Raw genomic sequence first — 21,595 nt, 5'->3', positions numbered from 1 at the left:
CCGGGAGGGTAGGGAGATCTGGGGGAGATAAGAGATCAACTGAAGGACTTGTATACAAGCATATACGTACAACCAATGGACACAAAACTCTGGGGAGGGAGGGTTTATATGGGAGGGGGGAAGGCAATGTTAAAATATGCACACAGATAATAATTTAATAAAAAATAAATTTAAAAAATAATAATAAAAAATAAAAGACCTATCTGATAGATTAAGCTTATGCCTTAACAGATTATATAATCCTCCAATTTACAATCAGAAATTGCTGACATCTTCATAGTTATGAGACTGCATGTTCTATATGACCATGGCTACATTGTTTATTTGTGAGATATAAGTCTACATATTCTACATGACCATCACTACATTATTGTATTTGCTTGAAGGATCCTTTTTATATTACAAATATGACATTACTGAACAAGCCAAAGTACATGTCCATTCCAAAATTAATAGAGAGAAAAGTTGCCATCTGCTCCAGAAGAAATTCGAGCTTAATGACTTGTATTACTACCCTACAAGTAAAGAGAGCATTTCCGTAAGAAACAGCTTAATGATTCTTGGAATTGTACCTTTATACAAAAAAAGGTATTTAGATCAGAAGATGATAAACATAGTAAAAGTTAATGAAATTAATGAATGTATCCATTACAAAATAACTTCAAATTTGATAAGATAAATGTTGCAATGCTATTAAATACTTCAATAGCATTAAGAATATATATTATTACAAATATATAACTAAATAAGAAAGAAGTTGCATTTATTGACAATAGTATAAATAAGTAGAAAATAATGAATTCAGTAATTAAACAAGTTAACAGCAATGGCTTACAAAATATACTGTTTACTGTTTATCAAATTCTAATAGATATCTAAATAGTTACAAATAAAATGATAGTCATACTATCGTGTCACTTTACAATACATTCTGCTAGAGCAATGCTCTTTTAGAGGAATATTTATATTTTTAAAAATGTGGAGAATAATAGTCATCTTAATATTCCCTATTCCTTTAAACTACTACACAATTATTGCCCTTTTCACAGGATGAGAACGAATTTTAAAAAACTGTCACAATTTGTAACTAAAAAATTAAATTTAAAAATTGTAATCAGATAGCACAGCAGCTGTGACTCAGTGGTTTAGAACTGAACTATAAACCAGGTCACAGTTTGATTCTTGGTCAGGGCACATACCCGAGATGTGGGCTCCATTCCCAGTGGGGAGTATGCAGGAGGCAGCCTATCAATGATTTTCTCTCATCATTTTTTTTGTTCTCTCTCTCTCTTCATTGATATTTCTAACTTTTGTCCCTCCCCCTTCCATGTAAAATCAATAAAAACATATATTTAAAAATGCAATTAGATAAACTTTAAAATGTAATTAGAAAATATTAATTATAAACATGAAATACTCATTGTGTGGATTCTGAATTTAAGATAAATACAAAATCCCAAACTATTATAATTATCATTATTTATATCATTATTATTAGTTGCCAGACAATATTAGGTGTTTTACATAACTTACCATCTAATTTCATCCTTATAAAAATCATACAAGTATTGCTATTATTCTTATTTCACAGATAATGAAGGTGAAGCTCAAAACAGATAAATAACTTACATAAGGTTATACAGCAAGAAGGAAATTCATGATTTTAAACCATATCACTTCATTACAAGTACAGAATAACTTACAACACATACCAGACGCCTCATAAACTCCATTTGTAAGTTCATACAACAAAAGATTTTAAGGATAGGTAAGAGAATAAAATTTAACTAGTGCATCATGTTTAATACAATGAGAATATCTAGCTTTGGAATTAATATGTTAATTAAAAACATACAATTATTTTAACAAGCTGTTATCTAGTATGTAAAATGGTTATCTTATATGTCAAATATAATTCAATAAAAAATTAGCTACCATAATTTTAAGGTAGAAAATTATTCCTGAAATAACGTTACAATCCACTTTCTATATCTATCATCTATCTATCTATCTACAATCTTAAACAGTGAAATATGGGCAGTATGCCATCATCCCAAATAATGATCTTGCACTCTCCTTTACTTACTGCCACCTCACTCCTTACTTAGCACACATGTGCATGCAAACACACACACACACACACACACACACACACACACACACGAGTTTTCTCCATTATAAAGATATATGCTAGACTAGGACCACAATTCTGATTTTAAACCAGTAAGAACAAAGAGTTTGTGTATTTCCATTATTTATTCAGTAACTAGAGGCCTGGTGCACACAATATGTGCACTGGGGCTGGAGAGGTATCCCTCAACCCAGCTTGGACCCTCTTGCAGTCTGGGACCCCTTGGGAATATCCACCTCCCAGCAGTCAGACATCCTTAACAAGACCTCGGACAACCCTATCACAGTCTGGGCCCCTTTGCTTCTTACCGCCTGCCTGCTCACTGCTTCTTACTGGTTGGCTCCCTGCTCCTTAGTGCTGCGGCAGAGGGAGGAGAGGCTCCCACCACCACCGCTGCATTCTCCAGCCTTTAGGCCAGCCTTTGGTTGAGCAGCACTCCCCTATAGGGAGTGCACTGACCACCAGGGGGCAGCTCCTGCATTGAGAATCTGCCCCCTGGTGGTCAGTGCGCATCATAGCGATTGGTAGTTCTGGTCGTTCCCCCTTAATGGTCGCTTAGGCTTTTATTATATAGATCTCCTTACATCATAATAAAATTTCTATATGACATCTATATTAGCTATTGAATTGATGCATAAACATATATAGATAAAAAGCACCAACTTTGTACATGAGATAAAATGTCCAATAATTTGTGCCATGAAGAATTATATATTAAACTGAATTCCTATCAGTTTTTCTACTAATTATGATCCTTCCATTCTTCTAACCACAGGATGCTATTATTTTCATCTAGGATATGGGGTGTAGTATAAAGAATAGAATATCACAAAATAGACTAAACTTTCTAAAGATAAGACTCTCCATTTGTTTATGGTTTTCTGTATAACCCTAATTGGTCCCAATAAATTTGTTACAATATAATGGATGAATAGTATTTAATTATTTTAAATGTTATTGGCATGAAACATATTACAAAAAGAAATTTCATTTGGTTTCTTATCTAAGCCATAGAGAGGGGAAATATTTAAACATGAAGAATCTTCATAAAATTACTGGGAAAATGCTAGAACTTATTATTTAACTTTTCAACTCTGAAAACTATACAGACATCTACCAGTTTAACCACAATTCATATAGCTATGGAGTTCAATAATTGCCAAATCCAGGCATTCTCAAACAGAGTATCCATATTGCCATTAGCTGTGACAAATTATGCTTTTAAAATTTTATTGACACTGTTACACATTTGACCTTATTAAGTACTCTGTAGACATTAACAAGGTCTTTCTTTATCCTAGCCCTGCAGGAGTTAGGAAAAAAAGATGGTTTAAGTCAAAATAAGTACCAACCAAGAAAGATACAAATGTACAGAGCAAGTTAATTAAGTCAAGAAGTGGAGGATAACAGGCAGGACAAAACCATGTAGAAAGATATGGAGGTAGAGGTACAAAACAGCAAGAAATATTCAGAAAACTGAGCACAGCATGACTAGACCAAGGTTGGGGAACTTTTTATTTTTTTATTTTTTTCCTGCCAAGGGCCATTTGGATATTTACAACATCATTCAGCAGCCATATAAAATTATCAACTTAAAAGTAAATCTGCTATATTTATTCAAACATTTAATTAACTCACCCCTAATGCCTTGGCAGGGCCAGACCAAATGATTTTGTGGGCCTTATACAGCCTGTGGGCCAGATGTTCCCCATACCTGGACTAAACTATTTAAAAATGAGTAGTGGAAAATGAGGCTAGAGAGAAAGCAACAATCAGACAATGAAGTCGTTTGTTTGGTCAAGGACTAGACTTTAATCCTGGTCTTAAGGAGTGATATCATGAGAACTGCACTTCAGAAGTATAACTTTATGGAAGATGATTTAAAAGGGGCAAGAATGAGGGCTAAATGATATTTCAGAGTCTGGGTAAATGATAAAATGCTGCATAAAATAGTGCCCTGAAGAAAAGAAGTGGCAGCAGGGGTAGAGGAAGAGGTCAACCATACCAAGGAAGGGAAGTACAACACCAAGGAAGTAGGACTGGTAGGATTTGGTGATCAAGGAAATGGTAGGCAAAATAGGAGTAGATTTCAAGATGATTATTACATTTCTGGATTATGCCACTTGGTGGATTATGCTAACGTTAACCAGGGTTGGGAACACAAGAGAAATGCATGTTAAGGTTAGAGAAGTGATTGGAGGAGGAAGGATAAAGAAAAGGAAGGTATGTACAGTTAAGGACAATATTGAATTTGAAACGCAGTCAAAAGGCAGCTGCACATAAGGTTCTGTGATAAGAGGAATTTGGAATAAAGAAATCCATCACATAGAAGTGTCAATTAAAGTCATAAGGATGGATGTGGCTGCCTAAGGACAATGTACAGAATGAGCAAAGCAAAGGAACCAAGGACTTAGGACCAAGCTCTAGGAATCGGTATGTTTAAAGACCAAGCATAGAGAGCAAAGATTTTAAATGCAACGTAAGGTAAAAGAAAACCTAGGAGAGCTTAGTTATTATATAAGTCTAGGGAGAAGAGAGCTATGAAAAAGGAATGATGAAATACAGATACCGGTAGTATCAAATGGTACTAGAGAAGCCAATAGGATAACTTGAAAAGTGACTGAATTGTACAAACATCTGACACAATCCCCGCATTGTACTAATCCTACTCTTACATAATATACAACTGTCAATAAGTAGAACAAGCTTCTTAAGTAATATCAGGCCTTCATTCAACATAATATTTAATATACATATTATTTTTCCCAAATGTTCTCCTTATTCATATGCTGCTGTGTCATATTTTATTATAAATGTACCTCCACTGACACATGATAAATGATTTATGCAAAGCAACTTCCTCTTATGTGATGGTATGAGTAGATTAATAGCTAATTTACAAGTATGCTGAGAGTGAAATCTCAACATATCAGAACTACTATGGAAAGAATCAAGCTACAGAGGACTAATACATGTATCTGATGGTTTGTCCATTTAAGTTATTATGTGTTTTTTTAATAAAACTCTTAAAAACAAATTATATTTTTAATCCTCACCTTAGGATTTGTTTATTGATTTTAGAGTGAGAGAGAGAGAGAGAGGGAAAGAGGGATGGGGAGGGAATTGGGGAGGAGGAGGGAGAGGGAGAGGAAGACATTGATAAGAGAGAGCAACACTGTTCTGTTGCCTCCAATACATACCCTTACCAGGAATCAAACCTGTAGCCTGGGTATATGTCTTGACTTGGAATTGAATCCACGCCTTTTTTGGTGTATGGGACAATGTTCCAACCAACTAAGCCACCTAGTCAAGGCTGGTACATCCTTAAACAAAATATCCTAAATATAACTTATTATTTCCCTGCTAATCAAGGACATGATTGCATATATGAGTTAGTGAACTCTGCTATAACATAGAAATACCCTCAGGAGTTATTGAGGTGTTTAGAGTCATTTGCTCTGATACTAAATAAAGCCAAATGTTATAATATTTGCACTCTAGTTCCAATCTTTAACAGTTTCTATCTCCTTCTCCCTTACTTTTAGTCTGTCAGCTGTTATTTCTTGATCACTTTAGTGCAACTGTATGAAATAAACCCTCTTCAGACTTCCCAAGCTGTGCTAGTCTTCTGTGGATATAAAGCAGAGCATTAGGCTCATTGAGGCACCAGAGAGAGAAAGAGTTAACAGGCTCTGATTAAAGGCTAAAAGGTCTTTGTCATCACAAGGCTTGATGGATTTGATGACATTTTGTAGGCTGCTTGGATTATTTGATTTAACTTCTTCTTTGGCTCTCAAAACTTGATCAATCTCTTCAACAGGTAAAATCAGGATCAGTGAACCTATTACACATCAGTGAAGTGTATATTTACTGCTGTGTGTTTGTGTACATGTATAATGACCACATGTACAAATATTTTATTACTAAAGACCTGGTGCATGAAAATTCATGTCCTGGAGTGGGGGTCCCTCAGCCTGCCCTGCCCCCTTTCACAGTCTGGGAGCCCACAGGGGCAGGAGGCAACCCGGTGATCAGGGGAAAGCAACACCCCATCACACCTTTGCTGCCACCACCTAGGGCGGCCTTGGGTGGCTGGGCAGCACCATCTGAGGCTTGCCTGTGCCGTGGGCCGGCCCTGAGCAGTTGGGGAGCTGAGGGAACTGGGGGACTCTGACTTCAGAGGCAGGCACACGGGGTTGACCCAGCCTTGTCACATACCTGCTGCCCCGGCAGGACTGAGGGGACTGGGCACTGCCATCTTTGAGGGCGTTGCAGTCAAATAGTATATTCTCTCCTTATTGGCTGTGGGTGCTGGCATCTTTGTGACAGCGTAGGGTTAATTAGCATATTCCAATTTTATTAGATAGGATTATTTTTGGCACATTAGAAAACATTTTTAAAACGTATTAAATCGTGCTAAATGCATTTTACTCACAGCTCCTCAGTGACATTAGGACATGGCATGTTTCAGAGTAATTGCAGTCTTTAAAGACTGCCTTTTTTATAATACATCATTGGATGCTAACTATACTGCTTTCTCTTTCCACAAATAACTATTATAAATGTTTAGTGTACCCTAGCTCTTTCTGCTGGGCTGTGCAGAAATCAGTTTCAACTGTGTTTTGATATTACTTCACTCTATCTTCTTTTGTGAAGTGATTGGCAGACTACTCTGGCCTCAAATTTGCCTACTGGAATTCCTTCTCCTGTCTCCCATCCTACCATAATACTGGTTACTATTTATCCTTCAATACCTAATTAAAGCATCACCTCCTCACTGAAGCCTTCCTAGATTTATGCAGGATATACCTAAATGTGCCTTTGTGCTCTCATTAAATCTTTGTAGGAGGAAAGGGATATGGGAAGGGTTGGTATGTCAAGTAAAGTGTTATGCATTATAAAATATTTGAGGGCATTTAAAAGTCTACAGCATATTTGGGAAATACCAGATTTAGTATGACTAAAACTATGGTACATTGGGGAGAGTAACAGGCTCAAAGCTGGGGTCATACTGATAGATGTCATACACCATAAGTAGGCTCTTCACCTTTATCAAGGCAGCAAATGGTCATTAGCATAGCTTTCTAGGAATGTTGCTATGTTAGAACTGGATTTATATTTTTAAGGATAACTGACAACAGTACAGAACATTTGTATGGTAAAAAGAATGTATCAGTACAGGGTACTAATTTTTAAAATTGTTGAAATAATATTGGTGGGAGAAGATAACAGCAATGGGGATAGAGAGACAGGGATGGATTCATAGTCTGTTCTCTAAGACTTGATAATGGATTAGATGCAAGGACAAAGAATAATGAAGTCTGGAGGAAAGTTGGAGATTGGGTAGATAATGATAACTCTATAATGTAAAATGAGAAAGACAGGAAAAAGAGTAGACTTTTGGGGGAGTCAGGTTAAGGGGAAGAGAGAGTGAGCTCAGGAGATACTGTTATGTAAGAGCATGTGCTCTAATCCAATCAAAAAATGATCAAAGGACCTAAATAGACACTTTTAGAAAGAAGACATACAGACAGCTGAGAGACATATGAAAACATGTTCCAAGTCACTAATCATCTGAGAGATGCAAATCAAAACAACAATGAAGTACTATCTCACACCTCTCAGAATGGCTACCATCAACAAATAAACAAATGACAAGTGCTGGCGAGAATGTAGAGAAAAAGGAACCTTCTTGCACTGCTGGTAGGAATGCAGACTGGTGCAGCCACTGTGGAAGACAGTATGGCATTTCCTCAAAAAATTAAAAATGGAACTTCCATTTGACCCTGAGATCCCACTTCTAGGAATATATCCCAAGAAACTAGAAACACCAATCAGAAAGGATATATGCACCCCTATGATCATAGTAGCAAATTTATAATAGCTCAGATTTGGAAACAGCCTAAATGCCCACAGCAGAAAACTGTGGTACATCTACACAAAGGAATACTACGCTGCTGTAAAAAGAAGGAATTCTACCATTTGCAATAGCATGGATGGAACTGGAAAGCATTATGCTAAGCGAAATAAGCCAGTCAGAGAAAGATTAATATCACATGATCTCACTCATTTGTGGAATATAACGAACAATAAAAACTGAGGTACCAAAACAGAAATAGAGTCATAGAAGCATCAAACAGACTGTCCAACCTATGAGGGAAGATAGGGGTAAGGAGGTAAGAGATCAATCAAATGACTTGTATGCATGTATATGAGCAAAACCAATGGACACAGACAAGGGAGGAGGGGAGAGTCTGTGTGTGTGTGGGGGGTGGGGGCGGCTGGGAAGAGGTCACTGGGAGGAAAAGGAGACTTATGTAATACTTTAAACAATAAAGTATTTAAATTAAAAAAAAAGCATGTGCTCTGGAGCCAGACACCCTAGTGTCTAATCTGGGCTTTGCTACCTATTCATTTTGTGACCTTGAGCAGGTTATGTAACCTCTGTGAGCCTCAGTTTACTCATCTATAAAATAGGAATACTAATACTACCTTTCATAGCATTGCTGTGATGTTTAAATATGAGGTGACATATGTAAAATATTTAGAACACTAGGTACTTCTTTGTTGTTTTGATTTGCATCTCTCAGATGATTAGTGAGATGGAACATGTTTTCATATGTCTCTCAGCCATCTGTATGTTTTCTTTCTAAAAGTGTCTTGGTGCATGAAATTCGTGCATGAAGTGGTGTCCCTCAGCCTGGCCTGTACCCTCTCCAATCTGGGATCCTTTGGGATCAGGCCTAAACTGGCAGTCAGACATCCCTCTCGCAATCCAGGACAGCTGGCTCATAACCACTTACCTACCTGCCTGCCTGATCACCCCTAACCACCTCTGCCTGCCAGCCTGATGCCCCTAATGGCTCCCCTGCTGGCCTGATTGCCCCCTAACTGCTCCCCTGCCAGCCTGATTGGAACCTAATTGAGCCTCAGGCCGCTGGGCAGCTACCATGGACAGCTTGCCTGAGCCTCAGGTGGACCCTGGCGATTGGGCAGCTGAAATCCCAGGTTTGCCTGAGCTCGAAGCCACAATCCGCAGCTTCCCTGAGCTTGGCCCAGACCTGGGTGGCTGGGAAGCCACCATTAGTAGCTTGCCTGAGCTCACAACAGATATCCCCGACTTCCCTGAGCCTCAGGCAGCCTCTGTGGCTTTGTCCGGAACGACATCTGGAAGGTCCTTGGGAAGGTCTCCCGGTCTAATTAGCATATTACCCTTTTATTAGTATAGATTGACACATGGCTTAGAAATGTTATTTTTTTTGTATCTTATTTTTATGATGTCTATAAGACATCTAGTTAGGCCATTAGACATGTAGGTTTGAATAATGAGAGATGTGAGCTGGACTAATAAATCTGGGGAATTGCTAGAATATAGTGGAAGTTAAAGCTACAAAATAAATTAAGAGCATTCATGAGGAAAATAAAATATATATGAATATACTGTATATGTCTGTATATAATACACATGTATGTACATACAAAAATGATAATAGAAAAAGACCAAGGATAGAACTTAGAGAACAAAATACCCAAGAAGAGAAACAACATGAAGAAGTTAACGAGCATTTAAAGGTAGGTAAAGGACAAGGAGAGAATGGTGCTTGAAAAGCCAAAGGCAGAAAAATTTTTAAGGAGGGAGGGAATCAATAGTGCCAAGTGATCAGGACTGGAAATAGGCCATTGGATTTTGAAATTAGAGGATCATTGTTGACCTTTTTGTGAACTGTGAAAAAGCTGAGCTGTGAAAAGTAATTTAGGAAATAGAGAAAACAAGTATTGATGATTCTTTTAAAGATTTAAACTATAAAATGTAAAAGGAAGATGAGAGGCTAGTTCAAGAATAAGTAGGATCAAAAGAAGGTGTAATATGAGAGAAACCTGAGAATGCTACTAAGCTAAAGGGAAGTCAATGAAGAGAGAGTATATGAAGATATGTGATTTACTCTTATCTATTTTTGAAGTACGGAAGATAATGAAAATGCTATCACAGGTATAAAATTTCACTTTAAAGATGATCTAGAAAACTTCTGTGAGAAGTTAATACTCTGTTTTAAAACACAAAAAAGAAAAAAAAGGTATATAGTTGTCATTTAAAAATGTAATTAGTCCTATATTTTAACAGAACTACTTCCTGAGACTATAATAACATTTTGAGAATTCTCAAGAAACTATCAGAATAGAAAAGTCATTATTAAAATATAGCATTAACTATATTTTTAAACAACAGATTTTAACTTGTTTTTCATTCTGCATTCTGAATGAAATTTTTGAACTTTTAGATAATATTTTTTCATTCACATGAAATAGTACAAATAAACAAATCCACTTCACAATTCAGTGATAGTAATAGGCTCTGTATATAACAAATTACTAATTTTTGTAGCTCATTAGAATAGGAAATTTCAATTTGTGATTTGCAGATGTTTGCATCTATAGCAAGTACTCAACAATTTCTTGAATACCTAGCAAGATGTCTATGATTCTTCAATGTGTTTACTTGTTAACAACATGCCATTTTATCAGTCCATTCAGCCCAACTTTCTGAAGACTGGAATATCTCATTCCCTTCTCATCATTTTGTGTGAACTACTCTATAGCAGAGGTGTCGTTTTAAAGGTCAGACAATTCAATATATCAATGTTGATAACACAAAGACCTGGCTTCAAATCAAAGCTCTACCCCCTCAACAGCTTTGTAATTTTGAGTGAGCTGTGTAATGAAAACATTCACTATATCTAAAACACCTAATTACTTCTAAACAAGTATTTCAAGACAAGTACAAACTCCAACCTATGACAGACAATCAAAGAAATTTAGCTAGGTAAGCCAAAGGAACATGGGCAAAAATTTCAAGAAATCATCTAAAAAAAATAGTTTTCAAACCTTTCAATAGAGATATTAGATTTTATTTAGACACATCCTATATAGTAAAAGGCTAATATGCAAATCTACAGAATGGCTGAATGGTGGCATTGCTGTGCACTGACCACCATGGGGCAGATGCACAGTGCAGGAGCTGCCCAGTGGTGGTCAGTGCGCTCAGCCAGAAGCCCTGAGCCAAGCTCACTGCTGGTGAGTACAGCAGCAGTGGTGGGAGTCTCTCCTGCCTCTGTGGCAGTGCTAAGGATGTCTAACTACTGGCTTAGGCCTGCTCCTCCTAAACTGGCAGTCAGACATTCCCTGAGGGCTCCTGGACTGTGAGAGGGCACAGGCCAGTGTGATCCCCCAAGCCTCTAGTTTTATAATAAGAAGTGTACTGTAAAAAGAAAAACACTGGGCCCGGCTGGTGTGGCTCAATGGTTGAGCGTGGACCTAAGAACCAGGAGGTCATGGTATGATTCCCAGTCAGGGCACATGCCCAGGCTGTGGGCTCAATCCCCAGTAAGGGTGTGCAGGAGGCAACCCATCAATGATTGTCACTCAGATGTTTCTATCATTCCCTCCCTCTCTGAAATAAATAAAAATATAATTTAAAAAGAAGAAAAAAATCACTGGAAGTAAATATCCCAATTATTTAAAAAATGTAATATCCTGGACATAAATAGCACACCATAAAAGATTATGCAAACTGCTTATTATAGTTGCAGCAGAACTAACAATGAACAAATTTCCTTAAATATCTGAAGACTGATTATAGCTTTCTAACACTACAGTGTTCTCATTGGACAAACCAATTTATCTGCGGTAGCTTCAAATGCTGATGGAGAAAAAAAAAAAAAGAAGAAGAACAAATAATTGATAATAAAATTTTTAAAAAAAGAAAATGCCTACTGTATTATCAGGTAAGAAATTTTAATATTTAAACACTTACTGCTAAATAACAGCACCTACATAGCTGGGTTGTTGTGAGAATTAAATCAGATAATATAAGTAAATTGTTTAATCCAGGATCTCAAACTATAAGTATGGTCAATAAATATGCATTTTCACCAGTCAAGAACAAAGTTATCATTCATAAAATAGGTCATTTCCTGAAATTATCTAAGAAAAGATACTGAGTTTTGTCATTTTCTAAAAAAGAAAAAAAAAAGAAAAAACATTTAGGTTGGGTCTACACAGGCTGTCAGGTAAACACTGTCCTAGAGTTGCAATTCAATCACTACAATTCTGGTGAATCAGACTTCTGAATGCCGTATATGGCACAAAGAGAGATGCACTTCTTTTTTTAAAAAATTTCTAGAAGCCCACAGACATCCTTAACACTTGTTAGGATAATGACATTGGCTGAATTGTTTGTGCTGTTGCCCTGATTGTTGCTAAGGCTTTAATTTCTGCAGTTTATTACATTAATTACTAAATTTCTACCCAAATATTAATAATAATCCTAATCATTGCATTTGTAATAATCCAATGTACTTTTCCTAATTTTAAACAATTTGTTATTCTCACAGACAAAACTTCTAGTTTTTATGAACAAAGCAACAGGAAGAATTTCATTTTTATGTTCCATTCAATTAAAGTGTTAGTGCAAATGGTATCACACAAAATGAGTCCTCTAAATATAATTCTAGAAGCAATTTAAGACAAAACTAGACTCACCTGTAATTGCAAAGCTTCATGATTTTCTAACCCTTCCACAATTGGTGAAAATCGTTCTCTGTTATATCTTTCTGCTGCTGTAGTTATAGCCCCTAATAGTTTCTCGAGACTAGAGAGAAAAAAATAGAAAAGGAATAAAACATATCCCACACACACATTGTGAATATGGGGTTTTCTCTATCAGATTTCCCTGCCTTATTTCTGGTGTTTGATCAGGAGATAGATCATCACAAGTAAAGAATTGTGTTTCTATGTGCATATTTCAACATATTAAATATTGATAGCATTAAATAATTTTAGGGCATCAACATGAAAATTCAATTTAAAAATCTTGAGGACAGTTTTTTTTCTGTGTAACACTTTTAAAAAGATACTTAACTGATAAACACTGAAATTTAAAATTTCAGAGTTTGCTATTTTGTGTAACAGATATAAATATATCTGCAACCCAAAATGGTACCTACAAATATTAAGTTTATTCAAGTGTAAACTGACTGTAATTTATTTATTTATTTTAAATTTTTATAAGATCTCAAATGCTCTCCCGACTGAAATTTTATAATAAAGTGCTAGAGAAATTTAAAAAAAATAAAAAGAACTTAAAAATATTAACATTCTTTGGAAATGGAACAAGAAAATAATACCTGAAAGAGAATGCCTTGATAATTACAGAAGCATTTATAATTACCTAGAACAAGCAACTTAGTTACCTGAACAAAATAATAAAGACTATCTCTTATACAGTGTCTGAATCAAATAAAATTCTACATAGTGTACTACCCTTATAAAATTATATCTGAAATTATATTTAAGCATATCAAATATAGCAGGGTATTATGTAGTATATGAATTAAATATTGAAAAAAATATATTGACTAGAAAAATATTTTTTATGCATGTATAAACTAATTTTTCTATAAAACTTAAGGAAACCTCAGTATTGCATGTTACCTCATTTATGGTTTGTTCTGAGATAAGATTTAATGCCATATGATAATATTTTGTTTGTCTTTATGTTTCTAAGGACACATTAGTCAGCATTAACCAACATTTCATTTTATTCTAGCAGATATGAAAAAGTCAATTCACTAGAATATTCCTAACTCTTTGTATAGTCCTGTTTAGATTCAAATGGAAATTACTGCTGGCATGCAAAGTGTTTAGAAGAAACATTTTAGTTCATGTCCTTAGCAGGTATTTCATTATTTATCACAATTTTTTCTTACTAACTAGACATATTAATGACATTACATTTGAAATTTTGCTTCTGATTCAATGTTATTCCTATAAGAAGAAATTATCTAATGTATGGTCAGCAATGACTTGCTGAAACTGGCACTTTTATCACAGACTTTCTAAAAAATTACCCAGACTTTCTGTTCTTTCTTTTTAACAGGTTAGTTTGTTTCATTCTATGAATAATTGCTTTATCTTTTCACTTACCATAGGCAGATAAAATACTTCTACAAAATAATAGTACAAAATAAAAGCATCTAGTTAATTTATTAGTTCAAGTAGCCAAATTTTGTTATGTGCACGTGTGTGTGTAGGGGGGTATAGGGGTAGGTGTGTAGGGGCGTGTGTGTGTGTGAGTGTGTAGCCAAAATTATTCTCTGATTATTTTCCTATATTTCTAGGAATTGCTTTACTTTCAACAAGACAAAATTCTATTCATTCAGTCGGAATCCAACTTTGAAGATTTTCCCATTAAAATTCTATCTGTTTAAACCTATTTTTCAAAGAATCAAACAAAGCTAAAATGTAAATAGATAAGATAAAAATGCTACTAATTTTTTCCTAAAATTTTATATTATTTTTATGAAGTTATCTAAAGAAACAACATACAAGTAGGACTTAATTTCTCAAGTGTAACTTTCCATGAAATTAATAACATAGCAATACTTACATGTTATCTTCTCCAACTATGCAAATAGCAGAAAGTATTTTTACTATTTCAGTCATCATGTTAGGTTGTTTGGGGTCAATTGCTCTTGCCAATAGTAAAAGACTTCTTTCATCTCCTAGAATCCTTTGCAATCCAAACTTAAACAAAACAAAAAAAAATTTACATTCAAAATGCCTTTGGAACATATCTTTAAGAAATACAACTTACAATGATTTTCTAAAACTCATACCTCCACAATAAGGTTCGACCTAATTATATGAATGATCTTCAAACAAACAGTTATTTGTCTTTGTTTTTTATTTGAAATGACTGCATCTTGAGAAGTTTTAGCCCTTGATCAGATATGATCTACATTAGACTGTCTAAAATTCCATAAGGATCTGGGAGAAATATGGGAACAATCAGTATTTCTTCAACAAAGAAGAACATGTAAAGCACATATTGACATGATTTTCTAAAGTAATTCCACTTATGTCACTGGGTCTCCCTGGAGATATCTGCAATTCATGGTTAAATCCTCCAATATGTTTGTATAAAAATTAAATTGAACAAAAAGAGTGAAATGCTGAAAAGCTCTTTGTATACTATATTCCAGGTAAAGCAATAAGCCTCTGTACAGATTCTTCTGTACCTTCTGTTATCCTCTCCTTTCAGGCAGCTGTGCTGCATTCTGAAAGCTATGAACCCAAATAAAGGGCACCTGGATTTAAATAAGTGTCACATTCAACTGCACAGAAAAGTTGAATAAATTATCCCTTTCATTTAATTTTTAGTCCTAAATATGTGTGCACAAGTGCGCATTATAAAAATGAATAGGTATAGACATTTTAAAGAAAGCCCAAAACGTGGGTATTCACTACATTAAGGTAATATATTCTTTGATCTTTGTCCCACATAGTATTTTTCAAATTTCTTATGAAACAGGTTTGCTTTTTACAGTGAAATCTGACAACATTTCATCAGAGTAAAATGGCCATTTCAAGCTAACCTTTAAGTACCAAGCAAATGATTTTCATGGTTACTAATTTAACTTCTAAAAGAATTCATGGGAAAATAGCTAAAGCTCTTAAATGTAACTTTACCAGAGGTCAAAATAAGTAAAGAAATAAGAGAAAAACATAAAAGGAAATGGAAGAGACAAAATATAAAAACAGCAAAGAAAATAGTAGGAATATGTAAAATAAATAAATAAATAAATAAATAAATAAATAAATAAATAAGTGAAAAGCACAGGTGTAAAACTGACAGACAATTACTACATAATTATCAAATTTAAAGTAACAACCTTAAAAATCACACATAGAGTGAAATCATTTAGTTTTCAAATTTCCACTTATTGTTTAAAAGTATTTTATAATATGTAGGGATATACTGATAATAAAAATGAAAATATGAGTAATAATGAAAAACCATAAATCTAAACCTCAGAGCATTATTACAGCAGAGGAAGTTAAGAAGCAATTGGTATATTTTTTATGATCCTATTCTGACATGCACTGTATAAGGAAAAGTAAATTTTGAAGTAGGTAATATAAATTCCTTGGGGCCAACAAATTTAATGTTTAAGTCATTTCATATAAAACTTTGATTCTTTGATTATGACAGTTTATTCCAACATGAAGTGGACTTATCACTCTATATTTTTATTTTGAATACATACTTTTGCCTATTATTTCATATGCCTATAAGTTAAAAGATCCACCATGTGTTCATGTTCTGAGCCTCTATCTACAAGATATTAACATGCCCTAACTAAACCTTAACCTTAGTTTAGAACAATCTAATTCAAACCATCATGTTTGTATGGAAAATACAATAATTAATTAATAATACTATAAGAATAAACACTGTTTTGCATATTCACAACTGTAAACCTACTTTTGCCCCACTCTGTATATACACATTTACATGTAATCTCATATAATTAAGAAAGCCTTTGCAGATTACTTAGACTATCTCAATGCACTGGTTATTAATAGCTATATTTCACATTTAGCTAGCTTTTGTTTACTGTTATAATTATTTATCTCTATTAATATTTGAGATTCTTAAAACACCACCTAAAGGGAATTATATAATTAGTAAATTTAGCAGTGGTATTTTACTTACGGAAATATAAAGCAAATCATTTCTAAGACATTAACAAAATAGTTTATAGAAAAAATAAATTTAAGAAACTCTTGGGGACTCTGCCCCCTCCCTACATGGGAGTCAGTTTTGTGGGACTCTTTCCCTCTCCTCATGTGGGAGTCTGTATTTGTTCTTCAATAAATTTCCACCTTTGCAATAAAAAAATTAAAAAAAGAAACTCTTAACATTTGCAATGGCATAAATGGACCTGGAGAGCATTATGCTAAGCAAAATAAGCCAGTCAGAGAAAGACAAGTATCACATGATCTCACTCATATGTGGAATCTAGGAACAAAATAAACTGATGAACAAAATAGATCCAGAGACATGGAACCATGGAACAGACAAGTCTCAGAGGGAAGGTGAGTGAGTTGGAGGAAGAGATTAAACTGAAAACATATATGCATATCCCATGGATACAGGCAATAATGTGGTGCAGGCTTGGAAGGGGCAGGTGCAGGGTAGAAGGGGTCAATGGGGAAAAAAACAAAAGAGACATCTATGATACTTTCAACAATAAAGCTAAATTTAAGAAAAACAACTTTAACTTCATAACCTAAGCACATACTACTTTTAGAAGAAAAAACCTTGTATGGATTATTTCATTGAGTCCTTCATAATGCAAAACAAACAAACAAAAAACCCCACTAATTTCCAGAAATGCCTTTTACGTATGTTAACTGACATTAATTGAACATAAAAGAAAGATAATTCATAACCTTTTAATGTTCTTAGCGAACAAATCAATCCATGGCTTTGCATTTTCCTTTTCAAAGAAATAAAAAACACTAAGAAAATGCTATTCATCATATGACATCTAATTTTTTCTCTATTACAAAATAAAAAAAAAGCATTATCTAATTTGGGAATAAGACTTATGTGTTTGCATGATTATAAAAACTTACCAATAAATATTTTGTGAGGGAAAACATATTTTAAATACTATTTAAATGAACCATGATGGTTTGCATCATAAAGACCTTTCTGTAAACTGAATAAGCACACACTATTTTGTATGTTTCATATTTTCATGTTGGGTAAGTTCTCACCTTTTGTGACAAATGAAGAAATAAACACTACTTACCTTATTATTCATAAATGCTTTGAGGCACTGAATAAGTTTATGCTGATTCTTCTTGTCAATATTTTCTTGCCTGAATTAAAAAAACAAACTATTATACTGTGCTTAAACATTTCCCCTTTGGAGATTCTTTTCATGTTTGTTCTTACTGTTTCTTGTCCAGAAGCTTTTCCAGCTCGTCCAGTAAGAGTCCAAGACCTTCATGGCCAAAGTTGTTAACCCAGCTAGGAAATAAACCAAAAAAATGCATAAATAGGTTTGTATATTGAAAACATGAAGTATCTAAAGTGAAATTATAGTTTTCAAATATGATAATATCATCTTTATATTGCTCATCATTCTTTTTTTACTTCAATTGCTTCAAGCATCCTCTGTGAGGATGACTCAACATCTTTACCTCAGTATCACAATTTTCCTCACATTTTAGATTGCCCACTCCACAGCACAGCCTTGGTTGTTCTCCAGCAACATATACTTAAACCTGAACTTATAATCCAATTTATCTTCCTCTGTGCCCCTGCTTCCAAAAATCAACTTCTCTTCCATTCTTCCATGTTGGTAATTACACCACTATACCTTTTAATCATTCAAAATCAAAATACTTGCACAATCTGTGATCCCTCATCAATATTTAAAAAATATATATTTGTATTGATTTCAGACAGGATGGAAAAGAGAGAGACAGAAGCATCAATAATGAGAGAGTATCATTGATATGCTGCCTCCTGCACACCCTCGACTGGGGATCAATCCTGCAACCGGGGCACATGCCTCCCACTGGAATCGAACCCAGAATCTCCCATTCTGCAGAACAATGCTTTATTCACTGAGCCAAACCAGCTAGGACCCCTCATCTATATATATTCAGTGCATATATCTAGTACCAGCATGTTCTATTCAGGTGATAGATATATAATGGGCAACAAAACTAAGCCCTTACCCTCTTATAGCTTATCATCTCAAAGAGGGAGACATATGATAAGCAGATAAACATATAACAAAATGTCACTGAGGAGGAGAAAAAATGGCGGCAGAATAGACAGAAGTGTCCCGAGCCTTGTACCTGAGCAGAAAGAAAGAATACCTGAGGGTCGCAGGGGAGTGTTTGTTGGTGAGTTAAGAGAAAGCTATATTCCAGGAGGAGGTGAGGGAATGTTGGACAGGGTTCCCCTGACCAGGAAGCCCCCACTGCCACTGGGTTCTCTCGCAGAGCCACCGGGTTGGACGTGGAGACCATGCCATCTTGAAGGTGAAAGTAGATGTTATTGGAAGCCTGAAAATATACAATTGTGGCACCCACCGAATAGCTGTGAACCCAGGAACACCAGTCCCCTATTGGTACAAACACGTGGATTCAGAGGAGCTCTACACTCCACCACAGAAAGGTCAGATTTTGCCTGGGAAGAGGAGAGAGAGCTACATAACCAGACATCCAGAGAAGAGAGATCATGGGGAGACGAAACAGTGCACATATGAAAGAAAAGCAGGTATCACCAGAAAAGGAAGTAAATGAAATGGAGGCAAGCAACCTGTCAGAGAAAGAATTCAGAGAAATGTTCATAAAGTGGCTAAAAAGAATGTAAGAAAAATTCAACAATATGAGTAAGAACCAAGAGGAAATGAAGAAGAATCAAGAAGAAATGAAAAATGACATAGCTACTGTAAAGAACTCAATAGAAAGAATTAAGAGTAGACTAGAAGAAGCAGAGAACTGCATCAGTGAGCTAGAAGACATGGTGGGAAAATATACCTAAGTACAGCAGCTTCTAGAAAAAATAATTAAAAAGCAGGAGGAGAGCCTAAGGGAACTTTGGGACAACACAAAACAAAACCACACTCACATTATAGGGGTTCCAGAAGGAGAGGAAACTGAGCAAGGAATAGAAAACCTGTCTGAAGAAATAATGACAGAAAACTTCCCTGATATAGGGAAGAAAAAACACAAATCCAAGAAGCTCACAGAGTCCCAAGCAAAAGGGACCCCAAAAGACCGACATCAAAGGACATTATAATTAAATTGGCAAACACCAAAGACAAAGTAAGAATCTTAAAAACAGGCAGAGAGAGACAGAAAGTTACATACAAAGAAATCCCCATTAGACAAGATACTAATTTCTCAACAGAAACTCATCAGGCCAGAAAGGAATGGAATGAAATATACAAGGTCATGCAAAGGAAGGGTCTGAATCCAAGAATACTGCAACCAGCAAGGCTATCAATCAAAATTGAAGGTGAAATGAGGAGCTTCACAGACAAAAAGGACTAAGGCAATTTATTACCACCAAACCAGCAATGCAAGAAATGCTAAAGGGTGTGCTGTAAAAAAGAAAAAGAAAGAAATAGGAACCAAAGAAGGAACAAATGGGTAAAGAATAAAAATGGCAACAAATAAGTACCTATTAATAACTTTAAATGTAAATGGATTAAATGCCCCAATCAAAAGACATAGGGTAATAGATTGGATAAGAAAACAAGACCCATATATCTACTGTATACAAGAAACCCACCTCAGAAAAAAAAAAAAAAAAGACGCACACATTTCGCATATATCTACTGTATATAAGAAACCCACCTCAGAAAAAAGACTCACACATTTTGACTTCCATTTACCTTTTTCCAGGTAAATGGAAATGAAAAAACAAAACAAAACACTAAAAAATCAATCCCATTTACCATTGCACCAAAAAAATTAAGATACCTAGGAATAAATTTAAGTAGGAAAAGACTTATATGTGGAAAACTACAAGACACTGAAAAAAGAGATAGAGGAAGACATAAACAGATGGAAGAACATACCATGTTCATGGATTGGTAGAATCAGCATTATTAAAATGTCCATACTACCCAAAGCAATCTATAGATTCAATGCACTTCCCATTAAAATACCAATGGCATATTTAACAGACCTGGAAAGAACTCTCCAAAAATTCATCTGGAATAAAAAAGACCTGAATAGCCACAGCAATCCTGAGAAAGAACAACAAAGTAGGTGGGATCTCAATACCAAATTTCAAGCTGTATTACAAAGCCACTGTTCTCAAAACAGCCTGGAACTGGCAGAAGAACAGACATATAGACCGATGGAATAGAATAGAGAATCCAGTTACCTTACACCTATAAGAATGACTATCATCAACAAATCAACAAACAACAAATGCTGGCGAGGATGCAGAGCAAAAGGTACCCTCCTGCACTGCTGGTGGGAATGTAGACTGGTGCAGCCACCATTGAGAACAATATGGAGTTTCCTCAAAAAACTAAAAATGAAAATCCCATTTGACCCAGTAATCCTACTCCTAGGAATATATCCTAAGAAACTAGAAACACCAATCAGAAAGGATATATGCACCCATATGTTCATAGCAGCATACTTTACAATAGCTAAGATTTGTAAACAGCCTAATGACCCATCAGCAGATGACTGGATCAGAAAACTATGGTGTCTACACAATGGAATACTATTCTGCCATAAAAAGGAAGGAATTCTTACCATTTGCAGCAACCTGGATGGAACTGGAGAGCATTATGCTAAGTGAAATAAGCCAGTCAATGAAAGAAAAATACCACATGATTTCACTAATTTGTGGATAATAAAGCACATTATAAACTGATGAACAAAAAGATAGATACAGAGGCAGTAAAGCATCAAACAGACTGTCAAATTACAGCAGGAAGGTTAGGGAGAGGTGGGGGTGATAAAGACCAACTGATGGACTTGTATGCATGCATATATGCATAACCAATGGAAGCAAAACACTGGGGGGTGAGGGCATATATGGGAGTGGGGTGGGAGGGCAGTGATAAGATA

The 21,595-nt window shown here is 35.2% G+C and overlaps 1 protein-coding gene across 7 annotated transcripts in view; it reads right to left on the bottom strand.

The window, feature by feature from the left end:
- Nucleotides 1-21,595, bottom strand: part of DIAPH2 (diaphanous related formin 2) — a 942,260-nt gene that overhangs the window by 688,241 nt on the left and 232,424 nt on the right. For all 7 annotated transcript variants that reach the window (XM_084870674.1, XM_084870677.1, XM_084870675.1 and 4 more), the window contains 4 exons: nt 17,937-18,011; nt 17,791-17,860; nt 14,577-14,713; nt 12,671-12,779 (listed from right to left, as the gene is read on the bottom strand). In XM_084870674.1, the coding sequence (XP_084726800.1) occupies nt 12,671-12,779; nt 14,577-14,713; nt 17,791-17,860; nt 17,937-18,011 (391 nt within the window). The remainder of the gene's footprint in view (nt 1-12,670; nt 12,780-14,576; nt 14,714-17,790; nt 17,861-17,936; nt 18,012-21,595) is intronic.

This window comes from Pipistrellus hanaki (assembly GCF_964339955.1).
Source record: "Pipistrellus hanaki genome assembly, chromosome: X".
NCBI lineage: Eukaryota > Metazoa > Chordata > Mammalia > Chiroptera > Vespertilionidae > Pipistrellus > Pipistrellus hanaki.
Note: the sequence above shows the minus strand (reverse complement) of the source record. Positions and strands in the feature narration are given on the sequence as shown.